This window comes from Meles meles, chromosome 12 (assembly GCF_922984935.1).
Source record: "Meles meles chromosome 12, mMelMel3.1 paternal haplotype, whole genome shotgun sequence".
Taxonomy (NCBI): domain Eukaryota; kingdom Metazoa; phylum Chordata; class Mammalia; order Carnivora; family Mustelidae; genus Meles; species Meles meles.
Genome location: NC_060077.1, coordinates 13,349,610 through 13,376,752, shown reverse-complemented (window position 1 = coordinate 13,376,752; position 27,143 = coordinate 13,349,610). Strand labels below are relative to the sequence as shown.

Sequence of the window (27,143 nt, the reverse complement as noted above, 5' to 3'; positions counted from 1 at the left end):
GTAATTCCTTAAAATGAGTAAATATCAGGGCACGTGGCTGGCTCGGTCAGTAGAGCACGGAACTCTTGATCTTGGGGTTGTGAGTTCAAACCCTACGGTGGGCGTGGAGCTTACTTAATAAAGAAAAAAAATAATTTAAAAAATAAATAACGTGAGTAAATATCCACATTTATTGTGCCAATGTCCAGTTTCACATCAGCATACATGTTACTTCTTTTTTCTTTTCTTTTCCCGATTATGTGAGTCAGAATGTAAACACGGTCTTTACGCTGCGATTGGTTGGGGTGTCTTTTAAGTCTCTTGTAATCTCTGGCCCTCCCACCACCTCCAGCCAATCTGAAGTTGGATTCTTTGACCTGTAGGGTTTTTCCATTGTCTGGATTTTGCCCATAGCATTCCTTTGGAGTGGTTAGTGTTCCTCTATCCTCGGTAGTTTCTGTAAATTGGCAGTTGGATGGAGATGCTCGATCAGAGTCAGAGTCTGTCTTTCTCTCCGCATAAAAATGCACTAATTAATTAATTAATTAATTAATTCTTCCTAGCAAGACTACTTCATAGATGATGTTCTATTCTTATATCAGTAGGCACATAATGTCAGGTCATCTCTCTCTCTCTCTGTCTGATGTGAGTAGGTATTGATGTCTGATGTGTAGTTTTATTATTGTGTTGGGGCTGCGAAGTGGTGATGGTCTCGTTCTCTCGTCCTTTGTCATTTGTTGGCTATAATACACCTGGAGAGACACTCCCCCTTATCTGCCATTATCTCAGACTCCTAAGCCAGTGGTGGCTTTGACTAACATCATTCTGCCTCCCCACGAAGTACATTATCATTTCTGCCCCTCTTGCTGCCACCTGGCGCTGGAACCCAGCAGAGTTTCATTTTCTGGCTACTGGTATGGTTGTGTTTTCCTGGGGGTTTATGTTTATGGAGCCCAGGCACCTAAAAAGAACTGACTTCCCTTCCTCCTCCCTTTCTTCCTGCTTCAACCCCTCCCACAGACTAGGGCATCCAGGACACCTGCAGAGCTGGACGGAGCTCCCTGCACAGCGAGAAAGCTATTCTTAGAACCAAGTGTCTTGACCTTGCACGCCAGATATAGTCACTCGGTCTCTCCCACCCTTGGGCCGCTTCCCTGCACACCCTTACTCTCCCATCAACCCCAGAGGCTCCTCACTGGTCTGACCATGCCAGGCCTTGACTTCCCTTTAAGTGTGAGGACGGGGCAGGCTGAGGTGAGGTCAGCCGGGGACATGCACCTGACCAAGAGCAGAGGGAAGCGAGGGTGTGTGGAGAGCCCTGGGGATTGTGATGGGGGGGCTGGAAGCCTGGTCAGAAAAGAAGGAACAGGCCTCTCTCACCCACATCCTTCTGTGTTCAGCAATAGTTGTCCCATCGGTGGGGCTCCTGAGTACTGGGGATTTCCAGATGCTTCTTTCCAGGTTGTGGGGGCTTTATCTTCTCTAGAACGGAGAGCGTTACACGTACCCACCTCCAGGCACCCCCAGGTCATTTCTCCAGTTCAACTGTCATTTATATGTGAGGTCCTGTGTCACATGCTAGGAAAAACATAGGATCGAAAAACACCTGACGTGACTTACTCATCGCACAGATATTTAGTGAGCTCCTGCTGTGGGCCAGGCTCTCCATTCTAGATCCTCGGGTTAGAGTCGTGAGCAAGACTCTTGCCTCATGATGCTTACAGTGTAGTAGTGGGGAGAGAGACAAGCTGTTCGAGGATGGAGTGGTGTGATGTCCCCCGTGGATGCCATTTTCTCTTTGCGAAGCTTCTCGTCAGCAGCACAGTTACGCATCACGTCTGTCCTGTAATACCTTGTACTAGGCCCTGTGGGGGAGGCCAGGGGTCGGTTAGCCCTTCTCGGCCTTCAGGGATATTTAGGGAGCCCCGTGGGGTTACCCAGTCATTTTCTGGTCAGCCTTCCATCTTATTTGCTGGGACACCACAATCCATGTGGCTTAAAACCACAGAAATGTATTCTCTCATCATCCTGGAGGCCAGAAGTCTGAAATCCAGGTGTTGGGAGGGCTGGGCGCCCTCGGAAGGCTCTAGTGAGAATTTTTCGGAGCCTCCTCCTGCTTCTGGCAGCTGCTGTCTTCTCTGACGTTTGTTGGCTTGTGGCTACGTGGTTCCATCGTCCGGCGCCATCTTCACGTGGCTGTTTCCTATGTGTGTTTCTCTCCAAGTTTCCCTTGTCTTATAAGGACACCGGAATTGGCTAACGGCCCACCTTCATCCATCCTGACCTCATTGTAGCTTGATCACAACTGTGATGACCCTGCTTCCAGAAAGTGCCTGTTCGTAGGAGTCTTGGGTTAGGACTTGCACATTTCTTTTGGGGGATACAGTTCAACCGCAAGAGCCCTTGATGTAAGCCTGTTCGTGGGGTAGAGAGAAGTAGAGCTAGGCTGGGGAGAGGAGGGAACCAACGCCGAGCTGGGCCGTCTATGCCTCCCAGGTTTTATATGCGTCACCTCAGTTGACTCCGTACTTTCGGTTTTTCGTTTTTGTTTTTACCTTTTTTAAAAAAGATTTATTTTAGAGAGAGAGCAAGAATGGGAGAGGCAGAGGGAGAGGGAGAGAGACTCTCCTGCAGACTCTGGGCTGAGTGCCGAGCCTGATGTAGGTCTCGATCTCACAACTCTAGGATCATGATCTGAGCTGAAACCGAGAGTCGGGCGCTTAACCCAGCTGAGCCACCTAGGCACCCCCATATTTGTTTTTTAATTTTATTTATTTATTTGAGAGAGAGAGCACAAGCAGGGGGATCAGCAGAGGGAGAGGCAGAAGCAGACTCCCCACTGAGCAGGGACCCCCCCCCCCCCAGTGCAGGACTCGATCCCAGGACACTGAGATCCTGACCTGAGCTGAAGGCAGACGCTTAACCGACTGAGCCACCCAGGCACACCTCCAGGGCTTTAAAAAAATTTTTAAATTTTATTTTATATTTTTTCAGTGTTCTAAAATTAATTGTTTGTGCACCACACCCAGTGCTCCATACAACACGTGCCCTCCACAATACTTGGTGCTTACCACCAGGCTCACCCCCGTCCCCCCTCAAGGGGATTTTTTAGAACAGATTTGGGCTGGGTTTTTTGTTTTGTTTTGTTTTTATTATAGTCTTAGACTTGGTTGTATATAAGTTGGCATCATACATAAAACCAACTTTATAGAATAGTGTTGACTTACCATTTTTGGGTTGTCAAAATTGTACATTTATTTATTTATTTTATTTTTAAAAGATTTTATCTGTTACTTGAGAGAGAGTGAGAGCGAGAGAGATCGCAGAGGGAGAGGGAAAAGCAGACACACTGCTGAGCAGGGAGCCCTATATAATCCCAGGACCCCAGATCATGACCTGAGCTGAAGGCAGATGCTTTACTAACTGAGCCACCCACACACCCCAGAATTGTACATTTATTGTGCATTAATTTTATTGTGAATACAATACAGTTTGCGAATCAGGTTAATGAGTCAGAAGTATTCTGAAAGAGAAGGGGTTTATATAGACAATCTTGTCATTTTTTTTTTTTTAAGATTTTATTTATTTATTTGACAGAGAGAGATCACAAGCAGGCAGAGAGGCAGGCAGAGAGAGAGGGGAAGCAGGCTCCCCGCTGAGCAGAGAGCCTGATGCGGGGCTCGATCCTAGGACCCCGAGACCCTGACCTGAGCTGAGGGCAGAGGCCCAAACCCACTGAGCCACCCAGGGGCCCCAGTCTTGTCATTTTATTTTATTCATTTACTTGAGAGAGAAAGAGCAGGGTAGAGGGGCAGAGAGAGAGGGAGAAGCGGACTCCTTGCTGAGCAAGGAGCCCGAGGCGGGACTTGATCCCATAAACTGGAGATCATGACCTAAGCCTAAAGTAGACCCTTAACCACTGAGACACCCAGGTGCCCCTACAATCTTGTTTGCGTGCAAATCTTAACTTCTATGCCATGAGATGCTGCGGCACCTCTGATACCCTTAAGGGCCTTTCATTTGCCTCTAGTGTTAATTGTCTGAATTTGAAATCAGTTTTTAAATGAAAAGCAATGGTTTTGTTTTGTTTTTTTCCCCCCACAACTGTTTCTTAGGTGGATGGTCTTATCTCTTTTGCCTACTGGGGTATTGGGGTACTTTGCCTACAGGCCTTATGCAACGGAGAAAGACTGGAACCTGAAACATTTCGGTCCTTTGATCCGTTTTTGTATGTGGAATGTACTCTATATGCTGGAAAGTTTAAAGAAGCATGACAAAATGAGCGCCTGCCACCCAGGTTCCCATATAACCCTCTGCCCCAGAAGTGGCCATTGTTTAGTATTGGTTTTCTGGGGCTGCTAAGCCAGGTACCAGAGACTGAGTGGCTTAAAACTACAGAAACTTAGTCTCTCAGTGTCTGAACCCGAAGTCCAAAATCGTGGTGGTGGCTGCATTGGTTCCTTTCTTCTGGAGGCTCTGAAGGAAACTCTGCCTTGCCTCTTCCAGCTTTTGGTGACTCTAGGCATTCCCCGGGCTTATAGGAACACTGCTGTACTGTCCTTACTCTTTGCTTCCGACTTTCCCTTGACCTTCTTCTAAGGACACTAGTGATTGGATTTAGGGGCCCACCCTGCGTCCAGTATCTCCTCTTGAGATCCTTATATTAATTACCTCTATAAAGACCCTTTTTCCAAATAAGAACCTATTCAAAGGTTCTTGGTAAATCTTCTGGAGGGTCACCATCCCACTACCATCCTGTATCGTGTTTATCATTTCCTGGGCTTTCTGCAGTGTTTCCCCACCTGTGCCTGCATCCCTAAATCAACTAAGCTGTGAGGAACTGAGCCCAGGTACACACCTAGCACCTAACACCTCCCCTTGGGGAGGGAAGGGCACTGTGGGCAGTCTGCGAAGGCTCTTTGGAGGGAGGAGCTGGGCAGTCCTTGGCCCAAGCTCCTGATCCAAGAGGAAGAGACTCGCCAAAGGCACAGTAGAGTTTGTAAATTCTTGTTCTTGTCAGACTAAAGGAAGTAATGTCTTATATTGCTTTGAAACATTATTTTTTTATTTTTTATTTTATTTTATTTTTTTGAAACATTATTTTTTTAAAGATTTAGTTATTTATTTGAGAGAGAGAGCACAGGTGTGGAGGCGTGGAGGGCGAAAAGGAGAGAAAGAATCCCCAGGAGACTCCCGGCTGAGCTCGGAGCCTGACCACAGACACAGATCAGGACCTGAGCTGAAATCAAGAGTTGGACACTTAACCCACTGAGCCAACCCTGGAGCCCCAGAAAAATAATTTATTGAAGTGAAATTCACATAACAAAAATTAATGATTTTAAGGTATAGGATTCAGTAGCACTTAGTACATTTACAATGTTGTGCAACTATTACTTCTCTGTTGGTTCTTCTTCTTCTTCTTTTTTTTTTTAAGGTTTTATTTATTTATTCAACAGAGAGAGAGACACACACAGTGAGAGAGGGAGCACAAGCAGGTGGAGAGGAAGAGGGAGAAGCAGGCTTCCCGCCAAGCAGGGAGCCAGACCTGGGGCTTGATCCCAGGATCCTGAGATCATGACCTGAGCCAAAGGCAGAGAGGCTTTAATGCACTGAGCCACCCAGGTGCCCCCAGTTGAGACTTTTGAAAGAAAATGTTACTTTTAGAAAAACCGACTTTGTTGATCATTTAGTGCCCGAGTTTTTGTGTTTAATAACATCTTTATCGAGATATAATTTATATGCCATATAATACAAGTATTTAAAATGTCTGAATCAGTGGTTTTTCATCTGTCCACATAGTTGGGGAAACATCACCACAGTCAATTTTAGGACATTTTTATCGCCCCCCTCCCAAAAAGTCTCCACACCCGTTTAGCCATCCTTATTGTGTTTTAGGATCTTAAGTAGTCAGTCCGCTGGACTGGCCGGCGGAGATTTAAGTGGCTCTGACTTTATACTGCTTCACCTTCTCCACCTGTAATTATAGATGAAATTGGCCAATTCTGTAACACTACCTGCCTGTAGGCACTTAAAGGAAGTGTTTCATGGGCATGATCTCATTTAAGGCTCAGATCAGCCCCATGGGCTAGCTACTAGTTTTGTCCGCAGGTCACAGATGGGGAAACTGATTCCACTCAGAGAAGCTAAGGGGCCTGAGGCCCAGGGAGGATTTTGAACCACAAAGTCTTCCCTTAATTTTGTTGTGTGGAGGGGCACCTGGGTGGCTCAGTGGGTTAAAGCCTCTAACTTCGGCTCTAGGTCATGATCTCAGGGTCCTGGGATCGAGCCCCACATTGGGCTCTCTGCTTAGCAGGGAGCCTGCTTCCTCCCCCACCCTTTCTCTCTCTCTCTCTCTCTCTCTCTCTGCCTGCCTCTCTGCCTGCTTGCGATCTCTGTCTGTCAAATAAATAAATAAAATCTTTAAAAAAAAAATTGTTGTGTGGATAGAGGGGACGGAGCTCAAGTTTTCTAGGCTGACTTGCATGCTGCGGCTAGGGCTGTGACTCCCGACTACCTGTCCAGCGGTCCTCCCACAGGGGTCTTTGCACATGGGACCTTGTGCCAGGGTTGGGAGGAGAGGCAGAGGGATGAGGGAGGCTGGCCAGGGAGGGGGAGGGGTTGGGTGTCTGTTCCCCTCTCACCTCCCCCACTGTCAACAGCAGGTTCTGTGCCAACTGGGCTTCCCCGAAAAGCTGACCCGAGGCCTCCTGTTGTTCCAGGAGCCCTGGTTAGGAAGGAGCCAGCACTGTCCAGAGCAGGCCGTGATTTCCAACAAAGTTCAGGGATGCCCCCTGGTGGATCTGCACTCCCGATGCAGAAACAAAGTTGTTCTCCGCGTCCCAGTCATGAGGGGGGCAATCTTTTTTTTTTTTCCATCCTAGCCTGTGATCTCAAGTCAGTAATGCGTGGTGCAGGGGTGGGAGTTAGGAGGATAGGAGCCTGGGCTGTGGATTAAATTGAATTGGCTTCAAATTCTAGTTCTGCGGCTCATTCACTGGGCATTTTGGGTCTAGTTAGTTGTCTGAGCCTCATTTTCTCATCCATGAAATGGGTACAAGTGAAGTTCTACCACACAGAACCGCAGTTCACTTAAGATGAGCTGCGTGAAGAGCTTGCCTGTGCTCTGGAAACATTGGCTCTTCTAATTGTAGAGGATATTCTGGAGCATTTGAGCCAATCCCATCATCTCTGGGGCATTGGTTTCCTCATTTCTAAGATAGGGACTGTCCTACTTCGCATCTGGGGTGGTTGTAAAAATTAGATATTGAATCCGGAAGATAGTAACAGGCAAGGGTTCCTATGTGCATAAGGGGCTAGTTTTATTATTTAGTTCCTGCGATGTGAAGGGCACTGTGTGTTTATTCAACAAATATTGACCTTGGGCCTGTTACAGGGCAAGCTCTGTGTACGGAGCTGGGGATAGAGCACCGAACCAGATGGGAATAGTACTCACATCAGCGTGTAAGTGTAAGGAGGATTTTGTCTAGTTCAAGGGATGGCAAGCTTTCTCTGGAAAGATCTAGAGAGTGTTTTGGGCTTTGCCGGCCGTTCAGTTTCCTGTCCACTTTGCAGCTCACCTGGTGTAGAGTGGAAGGAGCCAGAGACATTATGTGAACCAGAGTGTGGCTGGGTGCTAATAAAACTTTATCTGTAGGGGCACCTGATGGCTCAGTCGTTAAGCGTCTGCCTTTGGCTCCGGTCATAATTCAGGGTCCTGGGATCGAGCCCCGCATGGGGCTCCCTGCTCAGCGGGAAGCCTGCTTCTCCCTCTCCCACTCCCCCTGCTTGTGTTCCCTTTCTCACTGTCTCTCTCTCTCTGTCAAATAAATAAATAAGATCTAAAAAACAAAACAAAAAACCAACTTAAAAAAAAATTTATCTGTGGGCCCAGAGATTTGAATTTTGTATCATTTTCATATCACAAAGTATTCTTTTGACTCCCCCCCCCCCCCAAGCCATGCTCAGCCACATAAAAACATAAAAACCAGGGCGCCTGGGTGGCTCAGTTGGTTAAGCATCTGCCTTCAGTTTAATGATTATGGGGTCCTGGGATGGAGTCCCGTGTTGGGCTCCCTGCTCAACAGGGAGCCTGCTTCTTCTTTTCTCTCTCCTGCTCCCCCTGCTTGTGCTCCCTTGCTCTCTTTGTCAAATTAAAAAACAAAACAACACATAAAAACCATCTGTAGCTCAGGGGGCTTACAGAAACGGTGGGGGGGGGGCAGATTTGCTCGTGGGGCTGTCATTTCCGGGCCCCTTTTGTTTAGTTTGCTCTTCATTCTTGGAGTAGCTTTGAATAAGGTGATTACCTGCTTCTGGTTCTTCTCTCCTTTTTTTTTTTTTTTTTCCTGGCTTATATATTTCTCCTTTTTTTTTTTTTAAAGTAGGCTTCACGCCCAGCGTGGAGCCCTCTACTGGGCTCAAACTCATGACCCTGAGACCAAACCCTGAGCTGAGATCAAGAGTCGGATGCTTATCCGACTGAGCCACCCAGGTGCCCCTCGTTTACACATTTCTAAGTTTCTGTGGACTGTGTATTTGTCATTGAGCTAATGGGGAATTGTGGTCTTTCCTTACCAGATGGCAGACTTCTTATTCTAGTCATGATGCTTATTTTGTGTCCTGACAGACGGGAGGTGGCAGCTTTCATCATAAATCACCATGAATTTGGCAATCTGCTCTGTGTCTGTCTTCTCCCCTTTCACCGCCCTTCCACGAACTTGCTTGTTCCTTCTCCATTGACTGAAATTCTCAAGCGATTATTTCCATCTTTTTTTTTTTTTTTTTAATTTCTATCTTACAGATGGGGACACAGAGTCCCCAGGGGGGTTGTGATTTCCTTGAAGCCTTGTTTTTTTGTTTGTCTTGTTTTTGTTTTGGAGAGAGAGAGAAAGAAGAAGGGGAAGGGGGAGAGGAAGACAGAGAATCTGAGGCAGGCTCCACGCCCAGCATAGAGCCTGAAGCGGGGCTTGATCTCACGACCCTGAGATCAGGACCCGAGCGGAAATTAACACTCAGACGCCCAACCGACTGAGCCACTTGGGCGCCCCACCTTGACACTTCATTAGTTGCTGGTGGTCCCAGGGCTGGCACTGAATGCTCCCGTCTCCCCGTTCTGAGCTTGTTTCCTTCTCTCTGGGAAGCAGTGGGAGGCACACAGCTCATTCCTTTTAGTTCAGACGTTCGTATGAGAAGTCATATGTCACGTACTGTACAGGACAGCCAACATTCATTTATTTGTTCCATAAATAGGTACTGAGTTCCCACTCTGTGCCGGTCTCTGTGTAGATACTTGGGGCAAAGTAGTGAGCAAGATAGACAGGACTTCTGCTCTGCTGACAGTTACAGAATGGTAGGGAAGAACGATAGCAGAGCAGACAAGCATTACTTAGGAATTATGGTTACTATCCGGGGGTAATGGGGGGACCCATGTATTTATGCACCAGACACTGGGCCAAGGAGTTCTGTGACCATCATCTGATTTAATCCTCGCAACAAGCCTATGAAAGGAGATGGAAGGATGAAGACACAGAAGTTCAGAGAAGCCCAAGTAATTTTCCTGGCCCCATAAACTAGGGAGGGAGATGACCAAACAGCTTATTTTCTGTGGAAATAAGGACTATCCTAATGCTGTAAGTAAGCAGAAAGACCTTGAGGGCCGTGCCAGGAGAATCTTTGGTTGGCCGTGGGGAGCGCTGAAGGAGGAGTGTCCGTGGTCAGGTCTCTGTTTCAGAAAGCTCACGCTGGTAGCACCATGGAGGAGGGATAGGAGCGGGGAGCCTGGGGACCTGTTAGAAAGTTCTGGAGGTCGTCTTGAAGAGTAGTAAGGGAGAACTGGACCAGCATGGAGGCTGTGGTGGTGGAGGGAAGCAGGTGGCTTGGAGAGTGAGTCAGTGAGGAAAACCGACCGGACCAGGTAATAGAGCAGACGTGGCATATGGGTGAGGCGAGTTTCGTTGACAGGGATGCCCAGTGGCCTCCAGCTCCTGAGCCCCCAGGAGCCACCAGCATGTGGATTCTGTCTCTAGGTAGCCGGCGGCTGGTGGACGTGATGGACGTGAACACCCAGAAGGGCACGGAGATGAGCATGTCCCAGTTTGTGCGCTACTACGAGACGCCGGAGGCCCAGCGGGACAAGCTGTACAACGTCATCAGCCTCGAGTTCAGCCACACCAAGCTGGAGCACCTGGTCAAGCGACCGACTGTGGTAGGGCCCCCGGCCGCCATCCCCTCTCCGATGCCACCCCCTCCTCTCCTTGCCCAGCTTCTGGGCCTGTGCCAGCCCCGGGGGTGGGGGGGCAGGTGGCGAGGGAGCCCGGTGGACGGGCACTCCCCCGGACAGGAGGTGCTGACGGTGGTCTGGCTTTCAGGTAGATCTGGTGGACTGGGTGGACAACATGTGGCCCCAGCATCTGAAGGAGAAGCAGACGGAAGCCACGAACGCCATTGCCGAGATGAAATACCCGAAAGTGAAGAAGTAAGACTAGCCTGGCTAGTGGTGGGAGCTGGGCGGGCAGGGACGTGGTGGTGGTGGTGGGGGGGCGTTGTCTCACAGCCCTTGCGGGCGCTGCTGGGACATGAGGAATGGGGGTCCTTGGCATCGGCAGCCTGGCATCTTGCTGCCTTGGAACGCTGGGGCTCTGCCTTCCCCCTCCAGATGGGCCTTCGGCCTCCCTGTTGGCTCCCACCAGGAGCATGTGATCTGGGGTGGGGGGAGGGGGAGGAAGAATAATGGGACCATCTCTGTGTGTGTGCATGTGTGTGTGTGTGTGTGTGTGTGTGTATGTGCTTGTCACACCCCTATCTCCTCACACCAAGGGACAGCATGGCCTGGGATCAGGCATCTTCCGAGAGCCCGCTCACCGTGGACACTTTGCTTTCACTGGTGTTGGGGGGGTGGTCTTGTGTTCTTTTGTTCCTTGCTGCGGAGACACAGGGCTTTTCCCAAGCAAAGAGCAAGGGCTACTTAGTCATCATCAAACGCTCCTTAGACGGTGTCTCCACGCAGCAGCTGGGCTCTGGGCTGGGAAGGTGGCCACGTCTAATGCAGGGACTTCATTCCATGTGGACCAGTAAGTCCTGACACCCATTGTTTAACTTGGGCAGAGGCACCTGCGATCCCCTCCACTTTCTAGAATTTCAGTAATGGACCCTTGGGACCCCTGGGGCTGCCTTAGAGCTCTCACCATCTCAGGCCGTCCGTGTTTCCGTCTCTGAAATGGGAAGGAAATGCTGGCCGTCCTGGGCAGTACTGCTGCTCTGGGCTTCCTAGAAGAGTTGGCCGGGGCGGCTCCAAACCCATTAGCATCTCCGCTCTCAGCCCTGCTGCCAGGAGTGCCCCCGGGAGCCTGAAGGCTGTGAGCTTTTCATTCACTGCACCCTTCATTCAGGGCACAGTGAATATGCAGACGTCGTGCCAGACTTCGTGAGGGAGGCCAGCGCGCTGGCCCCGAGCTGCTCGAGGCTTTGCTTTCAAGCTCTCTTTCTTTAATTATTTCTCAGGCGTTTTTCCTCCCCTTGAAGCTGAAGCTCCTTAACATCCCTTGGATCTGGGCTACATCAAACACAAAGAGTGGGCTCAGGGTGGGAAGGGGGAGAGGGTTTTCAGTTCTCTTCTTTTCCCATTCGACTGCAGCAAAATTTCCTGAGCCCCTGGGATGGGGAAGGAAAGGATGAACAAGACTAGGAGCCCTTACCCTCTGGAGGATGTGTCATAAAACACACGAGATGAAGTGCAGCTTTCATCCTAGGTCGAAGGAGACAGGCTCTGGGGAGGGGGAACAGGGAGAGGAGGAGTCGTTTTTGGCTGGTGGCATTGCGAAGTCCTCTGGGAGGGGACATCGGACCCGGGCTTTAAAGGGTAGGGGGGGATGGGAGGAATGTGGGGAGGGAGGGGGGTAGTGAAGTGCCAAGGGCCTTGAAGGAATCACGAGGGGACAGCTGGAGGAGCGAGTGTGGGATGCAGAGATTAGTGAGGGCCAGATCACAGCTGCTGCCATTGATTGATTGGGTGATTGATTGATTGATTCATTCATTCATTCAACATGTGTATTAAACATCTGATTGGTGCTGGGCACTGTCCCTGCCCTGACAGAGCTTACAGACTCTCAGGAGATGGATATTCATCCAGCGATCCGAGAGACAAATGGAAATTTGCAGCCGTGTTGAGGCCACAAGGGTTAGGGGAGCGTGTACCCTGGTACTCATAGTCAGGGAGGGCAGGGCAGGTGTCCCCAAGATGGGATCTGAAGAGAGAGGGGTTACTTAGGAGAAGAGACCTGGGAAGAGCTTTCCTGGCTGCATGCAGAGAGCCCGGTATGATGGTTAGGAAAGGTGCGGGGAGGGGGACAGGTAGACCTATGGAAGGAAGGTTAGGAGGCTGGAGCAGAGGAAGGAAAGAGGGTAGTGGGTGCAGGGTGGTGGGTGGGCCAGGCTGATCAGGGCCCAAGGTGCCATTGTGAAGGGGCCATGTTTCTCCAAAGACCAGTCAGAAACTTCTGTGAGATCTTTATTTATTTTTTTTTAAAGATTTTATTTATTTATTTGACAGAGCAAGCAAGGGAGAGAGAGAGCAAAGGAAGGGGGAGCAGCAGAGGGAGAGGGAGAAGCAGGCTCCTCGCTGAGCAGGGAGCCCAGGGCAGCACTGCACCCAAGAACCTGAGATCATGACCTGAGCTGAAATGAAAAGAGTCAGTTGCTCAACCCGGTGGGCCACCCGGGAGCCTCTCTCCATGAGATTTTAAGCAGAGATGAGTGTGTTCAGATTTGCTTTATGCAAGTTCTGGAGCTGTGTGGTTTGTAGGAGCTGGGAGGAGAGTGATAGGAGAAACCGGTGCATCACCACTGTGAGGGCAAATGATGGGCCAGGAAGGAGCAGGGGACAAATGGGACATGTATTTAGGAAGGTAAAATAGTGCTGGGGGACATCAATTCCGATTACTTTGCCTCCTTCAGATGTTTGATATATTCTTGGCTTTATTGAAAAATTCCTCTAAGTAGTTTAATTCTATTAATACATTGAGAATCCTATCTAATTACCAAAAAAAAGAGGCTTACACACAATTTTCTAGAACCATTTGCTTCGGCACATTGGTTGGATTGTGTGGTGCATAGATTTACAAGCTCTGTCTGTGGCTGTGGGAACTTGTTACAGGATTTGAACCTTGTTAGGAAGGAAGTTGTCACCTTGGAAATAGTCCGTTGGTTTTGCTGAAAAGAATGCTGATTTCAGTTAATCAGGAAGGTAAAAATCCCACAGTGATGAAGTCCTCTGGGGCCGTAGAGTGGTTCTGTGGAATTTAATTAATATGACATTGTTTCTGGAAGTCAGAGCTTCTACCCTGACGGGCCACCTGAATTGAGGTTTGCAGGAGGGAAGAGAGGAGGGTTACAGACCCATTACTGCCTTGTCTCTGGCTCCAGAATTGTGCCGTCTGATCATGGCGAGGGGTTCAGAATTTTAATGGGGTTGGTTGAGATACTTAAAGCTAAGAGTGCTGACGTTTGTCACGGGGTAGCTGTAACTTTGTGGGAGACAAAAGATGTAATGGTTACATTAGTGTATTAGCGATCTGTTACTGCCTTTAATGAGTGCCCATAAATCCCAGACCCTGTTGTGAGTAGTTGGTAGGCTACAGTGACTAAAGCAAAGGCCCCATGCTCAGGGGGCTTAGGTTCGGATAGGGAAAAGAGATGGGCAAGCAAACCCAAGTGGTAAGTATTTTTTTAATTAAGGAGGTTATAAGTATTGGGAGGAAACAGAAAGCGAGGTAAAGGGAGGCAGTGCCTGGCTGACTCAATTGGTGGAACATGCAACTCTTGATCTTGGGGTCATCAGTTCGAGCCCCATGTTGGGTGTAGAGATTACTTAAAAAAAAAAAAAGGCAGGATAAAGAGAAAAGAGGATGACAGGGCTGGCTGAAAAAATATCGGCTGCCCTGGGCGCTTCTACCACTGCGTTCCCTCTGTCTCTACCCTGCAGGACTGTTCTGGCTGACTGGAGTTACTGGTCTTAGAAGATTCCTTATAATAGGTAAACAGTGACAACTGTTTGGGAATATTCCTGTATCAGTTTATTAATGCATAAAATTACCCTAAAACCTTATAGCTTAAAAAAAGAAAAAAGAAATCTTGACAGTTTAAAGCAACAAACATTGCCTCCCAGTTTCTGTACGTCAGGAAACTGGGAGTGGCTTACCAGGCTCAGAGTGGCTGGTGAGCTTTTCTCAAGGTGGGGGCCTGGGCTGGGCTCATACGAAGGCTAGACTGGGGCTGGAGGGCCCACTTCCAAGACGGTGCGCTCTCCTGGCTGTTGGCTAGAGGGCACCGTTCTTCACCGTGTGGGCCTCTCCATAGGGTGGCTTGAGTGTCCTTGTGGCATGGCAGCTGGTTCCCCTCCACCATCACCCCACAAATGGTTGGGCACGGAAGAAGCCACAGTGTCTGTGATGACTCAGTTTTCAAAGTCACATGCTGTTTACTTCTGCCATATTCTTTTAATTAAAACGGAGGCACTTGGTCTAGCCCACGCTCAAGGGAAGGGGAATTTGACTCTATATCTGAAAGGGAGGGTGGTCTCAAAGACTTCCGTGGACATGTTTTTTTTTTTTTTTTAAATATTTTTTTTATTTATTTATTTGACAGAGAGAGATCACAAGTAGATAGAGAGGCAGGCAGAGAGAGAGAGAGAGAGGGAAGCAGGCTCCCTGCTGAGCAGAGAGCCCGATGTGGGACTCGATCCCAGGACCCTGAGATCATGACCTGAGCCGAAGGCAGGGGCTTAACCCACTGAGCCACCCAGGCGCCCCCGTGGACATGTTTTAAAGTCTCCATAATCTCCTAGGTCTATGACATGGGCATACATTTCTCACTTAGCACTGCTGGGATTATGATGCATTCCAGAAGGAAATGAGCAAGTCTTTTCTGTCCTCACATGTTGCTTCCAGAAATGAGGCTTGTGGCTTAATGGAGACAAGCTGTGAACTAACAGGCAGGAAAAGGAAGGGGACCCCGCATAAGGCATATGTTGGACCCCCAAAGAATTGGGAGTCAGTTGTATTTTTCTCCCTGTACTTTCTGGGGGTGGCGGGAAGAACTGGGAAAAAATTGGGGGATGTGAAGCTGAAACCCCGACAGGATAAACATGGGTGCTGGGACCAGCAAGTTTTAAGGCTGCCCCTGGGGATCTCTGGTGGCCATGGGAAATCTTTCATCTCCTCTCAGGGACTGTTTCCCCTTCTACAAAATGGGGATCCTGTCATTCCTGCCCCACCTCCCAACCACGCAGTAGGGAAATGGAGCCGGTAGTGGTTGTGCGGTGTGGGAAGGATGTTTGTCTCTGTGGCCTCATGTAGACACAAGGTCTCCAAGTGCCATCGGAGTCCCTGACTTTTCAATCTATTCGGATCACATTTGCACTAGGCTTTTTTTTTTAAGTTTTTTTAAAAATTTATTTGAGAGAGAGAGAGCGAGCGAGCACAAGGATTAGGGAGGGAAGGGGGAGAGGGAGAGAGAGAAGCAGACTCCCCGCTGAGCACAGAGCCCAATGAGGGGCTGAGTCCCTGGACCCTGGGATCATGATCTGAGCCAAAGGCAGATGCTTAACCGACTGAGCCACCCAGGCGCCCCTGCATTGGGCTTTTAGCTTGACAACCCTTATTTACTGTCACCTCTCAGTAGCCATGTTTGTTGGTACTAGAAATGATCATTCCTGTGTGATGGATCACCCTGGAACACGGACGGACTAGAGGGGTTGCTGATGTCACACAGGGACGGAGCTGTGGGCCAGGCAGCCTCTGGATTCCTGGCTTTTCCTCTCTACCTCTCTACCCTTACAAGAGGAACCGAGAAAGCCAGCCTTTTCTGTGCTGCACGTATAGACACAGACACTGTGTTAGACACTTAACACGCATATCTCAGCAGTCTTGGAAGTAGGTGTTACTATCCTCATTTTACAGAAAAGGAAACTGTAGTTCCTAGTGCTTCCATGCAGATAACAGGTGTACAGCTGAGTGTAAGACAGTGGGGGCTGCTGCGGCTGTGGATAGTTTCAAAAATTCTTCTTTTAAAAAATGAAAAAAATACAAAACAGCAACAACCCAGTGCAGGCCAAACGAAGCACATCTAGGGCCTGGTTTGACCCCCGAGAACCACATTTAGAGGCCCCTGACTAGCTCACCACATGGGGATGCTGAGTTCCTGGAGGGGAAGGATTTAGTTCATTGTCACACAGTTGATCAGAATAATTATAGGGCTGTATCGCTGGGTGCTATACTTAACACAGATGAATCTGACGTGATCCCTGCTGGGGCTCGAGCTGAGGCATTTGTGACCAAAAAAGTAATAAATTTCCCATGTGGCCAGCCTGGTTCAGCTGTCAGAGCCTTCTCTTAGCTCACTCAACTTCACTTTTATTTTGTGTTTGTCAAGAACTTTGCTCAAGGGGTGCCTGGGTGGCTCAGTTGTTTAAGCATTCAACTCTTGATTTCAGCTCAGGTTGTGATCTCAGGGTCCCGAGATGGAGCCCCACATTGGCTCAGCCCTGGGCATGGAGCCTGCTTGGGATTCTCTTTCTCCCTCTCCCTCTGCCCCTCTCCACTCCCCCCACCCCCCACCCCCCAAAAAGAGTGCTTAAAAAACCTTGCTCAAGAACACGCACCCAATGACTGGTGCTCAAATCCAAGATGGGAGATGTTTATTGTAATAGTAATTTTTTTTTTAGTAAGTAGGCAGAACATATATATGTATATGGTGAAAAAAGTCAGCCAGTTCCAAAGAGTTCACAGTGTAATCTCATAGCAGGCCGTTGGAGAGGCACTAAGGACTGGCTGGGTGTCCTGTAAATGACCCTGGGAAGCAGCACTCTAACCTTGGGTATGGACTACCTTGAAATGGCTTCAATGTTCACTTCCCTAAAATGGGTATTATAGGTTGTTTTATTTTATTTTTTTAAGATTTTATTTATTTATCTATTAGAGAGAGAGTGAGAGAGGGGACACAAGCAGGGGGAGTGGGATAGGAAGAAGCGGGCTTCCTGCAGATCGGGGCGCCTGATGTGGGACTTGATCCCAGGATCCTGGGATCATGACCTGAGCCGAAGGCAGATGCTTAACGGTTGAGCCACTCAGGCAGCCGAAGGCAGATGCTTAACGGTTGAGCCACTCAGGCAGCCTATAGGTTGTGTTAAAGGTGAAATGATACCATGCATGTGAACAGCTATTATCATTAGCACTCATTAGAAGTCTCTAATTAACTATTAGTTAATGTTGGTGGATAGCCCCAGTGGATGGAGTTTGGCAAAGAATGGAGAAGCTTGATTTCTGCCCCTACAGAGGCTATACCACTGTCTCCTGACCTCTTGGGGTTTAGGGGAAGGGTGTGGGGATAGAGTGGGAGAAGGGCTGTGTCCCTGGTGAGCCTGCCCTGGAGGGTGGGACTTCTCATTTGAGCAGGACCATCTCCTGCAACCTGATGGGGGTTGAGTTTGTACACAACCTGAAGACATCGCTACTCTTGAGTCTTGGGATTTGCCAGGTAGACCTAGAGAAGAGCTGAGAAATTCTGAGCCAGGCTGCTTGGGTAAGCACCGTCACTGATTAAAATAGTGACCTGGGCGAGTCATGACCACCGAGCCTCCGCTTTCTCGTCTGTAAAATGGGGACAGTCCTGGGAGTGATCTCGGAGGGTTGAAAATCGGATTAAATAATCAGTCTCATAGTGCTAGGTACTGTGTTAATATGTACATGTCTCAGTGAGTTCCCACAGTAATTCTATGATGTAAGGTTGCACAGCTACTGAGGGGGCAGGCAGGGGAAGGGGCAGCAAAGGCGCATCTTAGAATGCAGAGTTGAACTTCAAGTCACCTGCCTGCCATTAGGATGAGAAAACCGGGCTCAGGGAGGGGAGGTAAGTTGCCCAAGGTCACACAGATAGTCTGTTTGAGGGCCAGAGCAGCATCCCTCGCCTCCCAGCGCTCTACCTGGGATTTGACACTCCTTCCAAACCCCAGCCATGCCCCGATGGACACATTTAAGGAAGGTGGCTTTGCTGGGTCGTCACCTCCAGTAGCAGGACGGCGCCCACACTCCCTGAAAACGGGGGTGCGGGTGTTGCTGAGCGTCCGCCAGTAGAGCTACCCTCGTGTCCCCACCCAGCCGGGGGCGAGGGGGCGGCCGTGGGCGGCGGCGGCGTCCCCTGGCGCTGGCCGGCAAGCTTCCCTGTCGCCGCCGCGGCCTCCCTCCTCCTTCCTGGTGGCCGCAGCGCCGCGCGGGTGTTCAGTTTCAACGCGGGGATGAGCGCAGGCTGCGCCCGGCTCCCCGAGGAAGGAAGGAAGAGAGAGAGGGCTGCACGGTCCTCGGCCGGGGCCTGGCAGCGCCGTGGAGGGGGCTCGGCTCCGGTCGCCGGGGCTGGGCGCGCGTCGATCCTGCGCTGCCGAAGGGGACGCCCGGGAGCCGCGCTGCCGCCGCCGCCGAGGGTAACCGCGGGCGCGCCGGGCGGGGCCGGGCGGGCGTTCCTGCGCTGCGCCCCGCGGGCCCGGGGCTGCCCGGGAGCCCCCGCTTCTACGGGGCGCGCGGGGGCGGGGTATGGGTCGCCTCCCGCCCGCAGGCAGCGCAGCCCGCGTCGCGGAGCAGCTCTTTGTGTCTCCCCGGGCTGCGTGTAAGTGTGTAGTGTGTGTGCGCGCGCGCTCGGCGCCTCCAGCCCGGTCACCCGGTGCCAGCTTTCTCCAGGTTACCCCCGCCAAGACCTTTGCCCCAGGGGATGCTGCCGGAGCTGCCGGGGGAGTTTCGCTAAGTTGGAAGGAAAAGGGCGGGTGGGGTCGCCCCGCTTCCGCGGATCCCAGGCAGCGCCCCAAAGTTGGTGCTGCAGGTGCAGCGCCCCCTCCTACCACGCTCCTCCCAGCCAGCCCGGGCCTTGGGAGGCGGGAACCCTCCCAGAGGCTTAGTTCGGGGGCTCCTGATTCTCATCCCCCAACTTGGAGGGTGCACTCCTGCACGGAAGCCACTGGGGCGGTGGGTGGGGGGTGTCGAGGGGCGCGGCTTTCCGGGCAAGGGGCAGCCGAGGCGGAAGCCAGGCTGGCTGGCCGGCGGGAGAGCTTAGCGGCCGTGGCACCGAGCCGGGGTGCCCATGTGACTGCGGTGTGCTTTGGAAGAGGAAGCTGTAGAGGTCAGTGCAAAGGCGTCACGCCAGAGCGAGCGGGAGCAGGAGTGAGGGGGGAGACCCGGAATGAGCGCGGGGCGGGCGGGAGGGCAGGGGTGGCGGCTGCAGGGGCCCGGACAAAGCGGCCCTGTCACAGCCACCCTAGCCGCTCCAAAGCCTGCAATTGCCCGGCGGGAGGGGCGGCCGGGCCCGGAGGCCAGGAAATGAGGGACATGGGAGGAGGGGCTCTCTAGGAGAGGCGGGGCTGGAAGTGTCGCCCCCAAGCTCCGAAGGGCCTCAGAGGATGCTGGAGGGTGACTGGGAGGACAGAGCAGACGCAGGCACAACTTGGAGAACTTTCCTCGCACACAGCTGCCGCAGCTCCTAGTGATCACGTCCACGCGTGCTGGGGAGGTTGGGGCTGGGGGCAGAAGGTTGGGGGGGTAGTGACCAGGCCACTCCGGGGCCTGGTGCCCAAGAGCCAAGCTCCTCTCCTCTCCTCTGCCGGCACCTGGGTGGTTACCCAGCTGCAGACTAAAGGAAGCACATCTCTCTCCACCCCACAAACACTTAAATTGTTTTCCCTAGACTGTTTTCTGTGGAGGCCTGAAGGAGGTGGAAACCAAGGTTAGATTAAAAAAAGAAGAAAAGAAAACCCAGAGGAAGAGGTGGTTTTAGGAAAATGAGGACTAATATTTTGAAGTGGTGCTTGGAGAGGAGGCCGGTGTGGTCCGTGGGGGTGGGGTGGGTTAGGGCTTTACCCTCACTCCACACCCCCAGTTTCTTGGAGAGAAGAGGGTCACTGGTGTCTTCAGCCTTGGGGACCTGGCCGGTCGCGTGGGGCGGAGGTGGGAGGGAGCGAGCCCGAGCCCGAGCTGGGACTTGAACAACCCCAGCGCCAGCCCGGCAGCCCGCGCCTGTCTTCGTGACAGGGCTGCGTCCTGTGCTGTCAACTACACCCCTCCGATGGGGTTGCTAGGCAGCGGGGCTCTGATGTGGGGGAAGGCCTTCTGATTTGTCAGCCTCCTGCAGACACATGGTTAAGGCTCCTTCCAGCCTATCCGGAGGAGGGACGCGGGGCACGCCGCCTGCATACTCTGCTGAGCCCCGGGTCCACCTGAATGTGAGGTGCAAAAGGCAGCCAGAGGGAGGGGGCGCCTGGAGCCCACCAGCCTCCTAACCAGCTCAGCCCCACGCCCCCATTATCTCCACTGGGGCTTGCTGCTGGCTCCTCCCTGTCTGTCCCTGCCCCATTCCTCCCCTCTTCCCCAAACCATGGAAAAGCAAAGTGCAGCGGGGAAAAGAGGTCAGTGGGGTAAGCATGTGCGTGTGGGCCTCTGGAGTGCCAAGGTGCATGGGCATGAGCTGTGGGGAGGCCTCCCCATCTGTGCTGCTGGTGGCTCCTATGGGAAGGGGTGGGAGGGAGAGAAGGGGCCCTGACATCACTGTCTGCCAGGCCTGGACTTGGAAGCCAGCTCTTTGGTTCCCCCCTCGCCCCCCTTAAGCTCTGTCCGCCCCTAGGAGGGCAGCATGTCCAGGGAGGAGGGAGGAGACTGGTGAGTTCCTGTAAGGAAGGGTGGGTTATCTGGCTGCTGTGAGAGCTCAGAAGGGGGGCTGCTGGCGGGTTCCTTCTCCTGATCTCACCTCCCCCGCCCAAGCCTCTGAGGCCCAGGTTCTCCCCTCAGCCTGTCCCCCACCCCACCCCCCGCGCCCTCTCTTAATCCTTTCACTTTTTTTTTTAGCAGTTTTTTTTAGCAGTTATATGGAGATAGAATTCACGTACCGTTCATTCATTTAAAGTGTACTGTTTAGTGGCTCTGTATGTTTACAGAGTTGTGCATTCACGGTCAAATTCAGAACATTTTTATCACCCCAGAAGGAAGGCTGGTGCCCATGAGCAGTCCCTCCCCAGCCCTGCACCCCACCCCTGCCCTCAGGCCCTGGCCACTCCTCTACTCCGGGTGTCCCTAGTTTTGCTTACTCGGGCCCTTTAATATCCGTGGGATCCTACACGGTCATCTTCTGTGGCCGGTCGGAGCCTGTGCTTGGAGCTCACTGCTCACTTCTCAGTCCGTTGCAGTTTGTCCTGCTGTTTCACTCCCCCTGTGCGGGGCTCCGTTCATGTCCCTTCCGACACGCTGCTCTGAGTGCGGTGCCTAGCTCTGGGCTGGACCGTTGGTGGGCTCTCGTAAACTTGCTGAGCAAACGGAGAGGAGAATGGGGACTGGTCATTGACAAGCTTTGCAGGTGGTTTACACTGAGAATTCCAGGGGTCCAGCTGCTGCAAAGGGGACTGGCATCTTGGGAGAAATGCAGGGCCGGGCGCTGGGAGGGAGTAGAAAGGGAGCCTCTCCTCCCTGGGGTGGGGGTGGGGGTGGGGCAGGAGCTGGAGCCGGCTATGAGGAAGGAACCCAGTGGCCTGTGGGTTGCCAGCTCTCTCCCCCGGACTTGAAACCCCAGATGCCTCCCCCAGCCTTGGGGGCAGGTAGCCAATGCTTGAGATGCGTCATCTGATCACAGGGGCTTCCCCTAGGGGGAACTCCGGTTAGAATTGGTTTACAAAGAAAAGTCCCCAGCGTTAGCATTTATAAAAGGGCAGCAGGTCAGGCACCTCCAGTGATTCAGGCCCTGAATGATTTTTCCTGTCCCCCCTCCCCCCCTTCTGTGCCGCAGGTACTGTCTGATGAGCGTGAAAGGCTGTTTCACTGACTTCCACATCGACTTCGGAGGCACTTCCGTTTGGTACCATGTTTTCCGGGGTGGGAAGGTGAGTTGAGCCGAGTCTATTGACTTCTGCACATCCCTACCTGTTTCCTTCTTGGAGGGGCTCGTTCCGCCCTCCCCGCTGTCCTCTCCTGCGCGTCTAGTCAGCTCCTGCCCTGCCCGCTCTCAGGACCACCTCCCCACTCCCTGTCTTCTCATGGAGGGGAGGGTTCTGCTCAGTGCTTCTGCATCACATCCGGTTACCTGTCCTACACTTGCTCCCCCAGTCCCGTGTTCCAAGCACCTCCGGCCAGATCAGAACTCCAGCCTTGGTGCCCAAGAGCTCCCGGCGTTCACTTTGCACGCTGTGGTTTCCAGCCCCAGCGCGGAGACCGTTTAACTTAAAAGTCTAATTGCCGGCACCACCTGCCTCCAAGACATTTTATCTGAGGGACAGACGTCGCCCAGAGAGAGGAGGTGGTGCGTGCTTTCAGGATGTTGCTGCCGCTTTTGCTTCTGAGTGTGGCCCGCACGGACGTGGGCGCTGCTTGAGCGGACGTGTGTCGCCCTGCTTGTCTGGGTTTGTGTGTGTGCGTTTGTTTTAACCAAACATGTTGGAAGAAATTCTGGGTAGGAAGTCATCCTACTTGGTTCCAGATGTTTTTCCTCCCTCTGCAGAGTGAGCACAGGCTGAGTTTATTTATTGGACCATTTTTTTCATACAACTTAGGAAATTCCCTTCCTCTCCTTCCCTTACCTCCCCAGCAAGCCTGTGGCTCAGGAGAAAGAATGTTCCACCCAGTCGAGGAACTCTACCCACCCTGATGTTTTAGCGGGAATGGAGAGTCCCTAGCGGCAGGCAAAGGGTGTTCCAGAAGGGGGGGCACAGCCTCCCCACCATCCCAGAGACCCTTTGGGCCTGGGCCTGGAGGCGGTCCCCTGTCCTCCTCGCTTCCAGGCAGGTAGGGCTGTCTCCTCGGGCTGTGGCAGAGCCTGGAAGGAACCCAGGACTTTGGCCCGGATCTTCAGCTGATTGCCTCCTTTTCCTCCCAAGATCTTTTGGCTGATTCCTCCAACCCTGCACAATTTGGCACTGTACGAGGAGTGGGTGCTGTCAGGCAAACAGAGCGACATCTTCCTGGGAGACCGCGTGGAGCGATGCCAAAGAATTGAGCTGAAACAGGGCTACACGTTTTTCATCCCTTCCGGTAGGTTCCAGCAAGGCCGGCGCCGGGCTCTCCTGTGGCCTCAGCCAGGGTTTCGGGCCAGGCGACAGGGTTCTGTGGGCCTCGTGGCCATTGGCAGTCCCTGAGAGAAGCAGGGAAAAGCAGCCCCCGTCTCTCTCACATCTAGCCTGTGTCTCCCTGCCTGTGGGCTAGAATTCACTCTTGGGAAAAAGCCTAGCCCCCTTCCTCAGGGGAAGGTGAGTGGCTTTCCCAGGACGTACTGTGGAGATTTCTGTGTGATGGGGTGACGTGGTGCTGTGGGGAGGGAGCTGGGTTCACCCCCTTGAAGGAGGAATTGGGTTGTTTGACCCAAAGAAGCAACGTATGGTAATGGCAGTCCCGGGCAGGTTCTGGGGAAGGGGGGACCCTGGAGTGGGGGGGTCTTCTAAGGGTGCCTAAAAGCCTAGGGAATGGGCAGAGGGGAATGTAGCTTTGGGGAAGGACCCAATGTGGCAGCCTCCTTCTGCAGCACAAGGTGAAAAGTAGTCGAGGTCAATGTCCGCTCTTGTACTTGGAGTCCCACCCCCGCACCCCCCACCAAAAAAAAAAAAAAAAAAAAAAGAAAAGAAAAGAAATTAAGAAGAAAAGAGAAAAAGAAATTGCGGCTGCAAGTATAGTGGGGGGCAGTAATTCCGAGTACCAGCCCCGGAGCCAGGCTGAACGGCCTTTGTTTGAATTTCAGCTCTGGTGCTTATGAGCTGTGAGTTTACGGGAGTGAGTTAAGCTCTCTGAGCCTCAGTGTTCTTGTCTGTAAAATGGGAGTGAGACTTCCCAGGGTGGTAGTGAGGACTGAGTGAGCTGAAATCTCCATGCCTCAGCTCTCTGGTGATGCACTGAGGGCTTTGGGGCAGCTACAGGCTGAGGCACCATGAGTACGACAGATGCCCCAGGGGTCAGGGAGTGCAGTTTTTGGCGGCATTAATGGTAACATTGTACCCAGGATGAGGGAGGCGACAGTCCCGCTGTATAACGTGAGGGGGTCAGGTCACATATAGGAGGTTGTGCTCCTTTTGGTCACTATACTTTGGAGAGTGAGTTGACCTGGATATGGGAGTTTGGATGTCACATCAGGTGAGATGAATTTGAAGGAGGATTTGGATGGTTTGACCCAGGGAAGTAAGTGTGAGTGGGAACAGCTGTCGGCTAGTTGAAGGATCGTCTCCTGGAAGAAGAGGTACAGCCAGGTGGTGGAATTGTTTGCTCTGCTAGGTAGTGAGCTCCCTGTCACTGGATGTATACAAGCAGAGACTATGTATATGACTGTGTTAAGGAGCCTGCAGGGAATTTGCCACTGACTGGGGACTTGAACCTTAGGAGTATCCTTTGAAGCAACTAAGATCCATTGGATGGAGAATCCGGTCACACTTGGGTCTCTGAGAGTGGGGTTGGAAGCTGGCCTTGGGTCTGGACATGAAGCACTACTGTCAAGTGAAGAGGGGGCTGTTATGGTAGCATCTCCTACCGAGGGCATAGGAATCTGCACACTTGGGCTCTTCCAGAAAGTTGAGCAGAAGGCAGAGATTTCACATTACAGAAATTGGGGGTTTGGAAGTGGCAGGGTTTAGTGGGGGTGACTTTGTTACCATGGCCCCAGGTCCATCCTCAGACTTGGGGAGGGAAGGGACCCCTCCTTGGGACAGGAAGGGGTTGCAGTGGGTGGGCAGAGTGGCGCGGAGACCTCTCAGATGTGTTTAAGCCACTCTTCATGGGGGTTAGCCATGGTGGATGCAGGGGAACCCTGTCACGTTCTTGGCCTTGCTGCTGACTCTCGTTGTGACTTGGGGCAGGTCTCGTCCCCTCTCTGTGCCTCAGCCATCCCATCTGTACAATGGGAGCAGGATGGCGCTGAACTCCGGAACCTTCCAGGTCCCTCCCAGCCTGGTCCCACTGAGTGCAGGCCTCCTGACCTCCCTGGGAGGACAGACCTTCTTTATTCCATGCCTTCTGCACAGCTGGGAGGTGGCTCATTGCTTTCTCTTAGTCTAGGTTGGGAGGGGCATTCATTTTGCCAAGTTGGAGAAAGTCTTGAGAGGCAGCCTCTGAGTCCCAGCAGGGGTGTGACTGTCTGTTGGAGGCAAGAGGAGGATTTGAACCGCAGCAGCAGGTTGAGTAGACCCCAGCAAAGACTCCTGGTCCTGAGGGCTGTGAGCGAGACACCAGGATGTTCAGGAAGTGTAAAAAGGACAGTTAGAACTTGTCACCTTCGCAGAGACAGGGGGTACATGTGGTTCCCAAGCACTGATTTCTGCAGGGACCAATGAAATTAAAAAAAAAAAAAAAAAAGAAAAAGAAAAAAGTTAGGAGTTTATTGTTACAAACTTGTCATTTCACTAAAGATAGGTGTTAGTTTAAGAAAAAACAAAAGGAAACCTGGCATCTATTACTGCTGATTTTCACAAGTAGAAGGTGATCCCAATACGAAAAAAGTTGGAAATCCATAATTTTGGAATAAAGGATGGTGGTTTAAATTTGATAGTTTTGAGTTTATGACAGTCTGTGCCATCTTCTCATTTTCTTGCCATCCCAGTGAAAACTGAAGGACCAGAGTTTCGCCATCGCACCTGGGGATTCTCTCCCGCATCCACACCCCCTGAGCTGTGGGCAGACACAGCTGGGGGTCGGAGGAGTTGGAGTGTGGCTTTGGGTGGAGAGTGGAGAGCCGGCCTTGGGGAACAAGGCCTGTCTGCATGTGGGTTTTTCTGTGTCCGGAGTAGAGAATCTAATTCTGGCATTTCTCACTTCTGACAATGATTTTTGTCCCCACAGTGCGACCTTAGACAGGTATCCTCCAACCTCATGCTGGCCTCATGTGTCCCTGTGGGTCATTCAGCAGGTCTTCAACTCTGGAGGCTAACCGGGAGGCTGCTGGGTTGGGAGGGTTTTTAAATGTTACAGTATCTTTGTGAGATGCGATTTAACTCTTCCTTCTTGGGTCTGGGGTGAAAAGCTGGGCAGTGGCTGTGCTGCGGTGGGGGGGGGGGGCGTGGTTCTCAGGACTCATTCCTGGGTGGTCCTAGAAAGCTGCCTGGAAGAGGAAGACTTGAGGGTGGCCGAGGCCGTGGGAATACGGTGGCCTCGCCAGGGCACACAGTCAGGGTCAGGAGTGGCTGGCAGGTCACCCAGATGCAGCCTGATCGCGAGGTGGATGGAAAGCTGGAGGTGGAAATCATCCCCAAGGAATTGGAGGTCAGATGGACTCAGTGACATCTTTTTCCTTCATGTGATGCGTGTGGCCAATGCCCTGACCATGTGGATGGGCTTAGCCTCCCCCGGCTGCCCCAGCTTAGGTGAACTATGGCCAATGGTCATAATAACTCATACTAGCAAACTAGCCGCAAACATTTTACATACATTACTTACCTGCTTCATAAACATATGGGGAGAAACTTATTTCCTCCTGCCTTCTCTTTAAATAAAGAAAGTTCGTGGGGGCCCCTGGCTGGCTCAGTTGGTAGAGCATGCGACTCTTGATCTCGGAATTGTGAATTCGAGCCCACAGTGGGTATAGAGATTACTTTAAAAAATGAAAAAAAAAAAAAAGTTAAATAAAGAAGGTTCCTAAGGCCCAGAGAGGTAAACAAACTAGTTCAAGGTCACACAGTTAATAAGCAACAGAGCAGGGCAAGAACCCAGGTGTGTCTAGTTTCAGAGTTCACCTGGTTCCCCATTAGTCTGGGAGTCAGTAGACTTAGGATTCAGTCTTCCTTCCAGCCATGTGGCTTTGGGAGAATTATTTGCTCACTTAACAAATTTCCTTAAGGGCCCACTTGGCAGTGTGGAAGGTCCTAGGGAGGCTGTAAGACACATTCTCTCTATCCTGAATGTGTCCAGCCACGTAGCAGCCCGGATGGGGATTCTAACATAGGGAGCTGGAGGGACCCTGGGGTCAGTGGCTTGGACTGGCCTGAAAGTATTTTCCATCCTTGCTCTGTAGTAAGACTCACCCATGACCCAGGGTGCCTGGGTAGCTCAGCATCCAATTCTTTTTTTTTTTTTTTTAAGATTTATTTATTTATTTGACAGAGAGAGCGAGATCACAAGTAGGCAGAGAGGCAGGCTGAGAGAGAGGGGGAAGCAGGCTCCCTGCTGAGCAGAGAGCCTGAC

General features: G+C 51.7%; 1 protein-coding gene across 12 annotated transcripts in view; it reads left to right on the top strand.

Annotated features, from left to right (window-relative positions):
• KDM2B (lysine demethylase 2B) overlaps window positions 1–27,143 on the top strand; it is a 121,713-nt gene that overhangs the window by 18,068 nt on the left and 76,502 nt on the right. For 8 of the 12 annotated variants that reach the window (XM_046024260.1, XM_046024264.1, XM_046024262.1 and 5 more), the window contains 4 exons: window positions 10,005–10,183; window positions 10,347–10,453; window positions 21,784–21,877; window positions 22,868–23,021. In XM_046024260.1, coding sequence (XP_045880216.1) covers window positions 10,005–10,183; window positions 10,347–10,453; window positions 21,784–21,877; window positions 22,868–23,021 — 534 coding nt within the window. The other 4 variants (XM_046024272.1, XM_046024269.1, XM_046024268.1 and 1 more) reach the window with 4 other exon arrangements.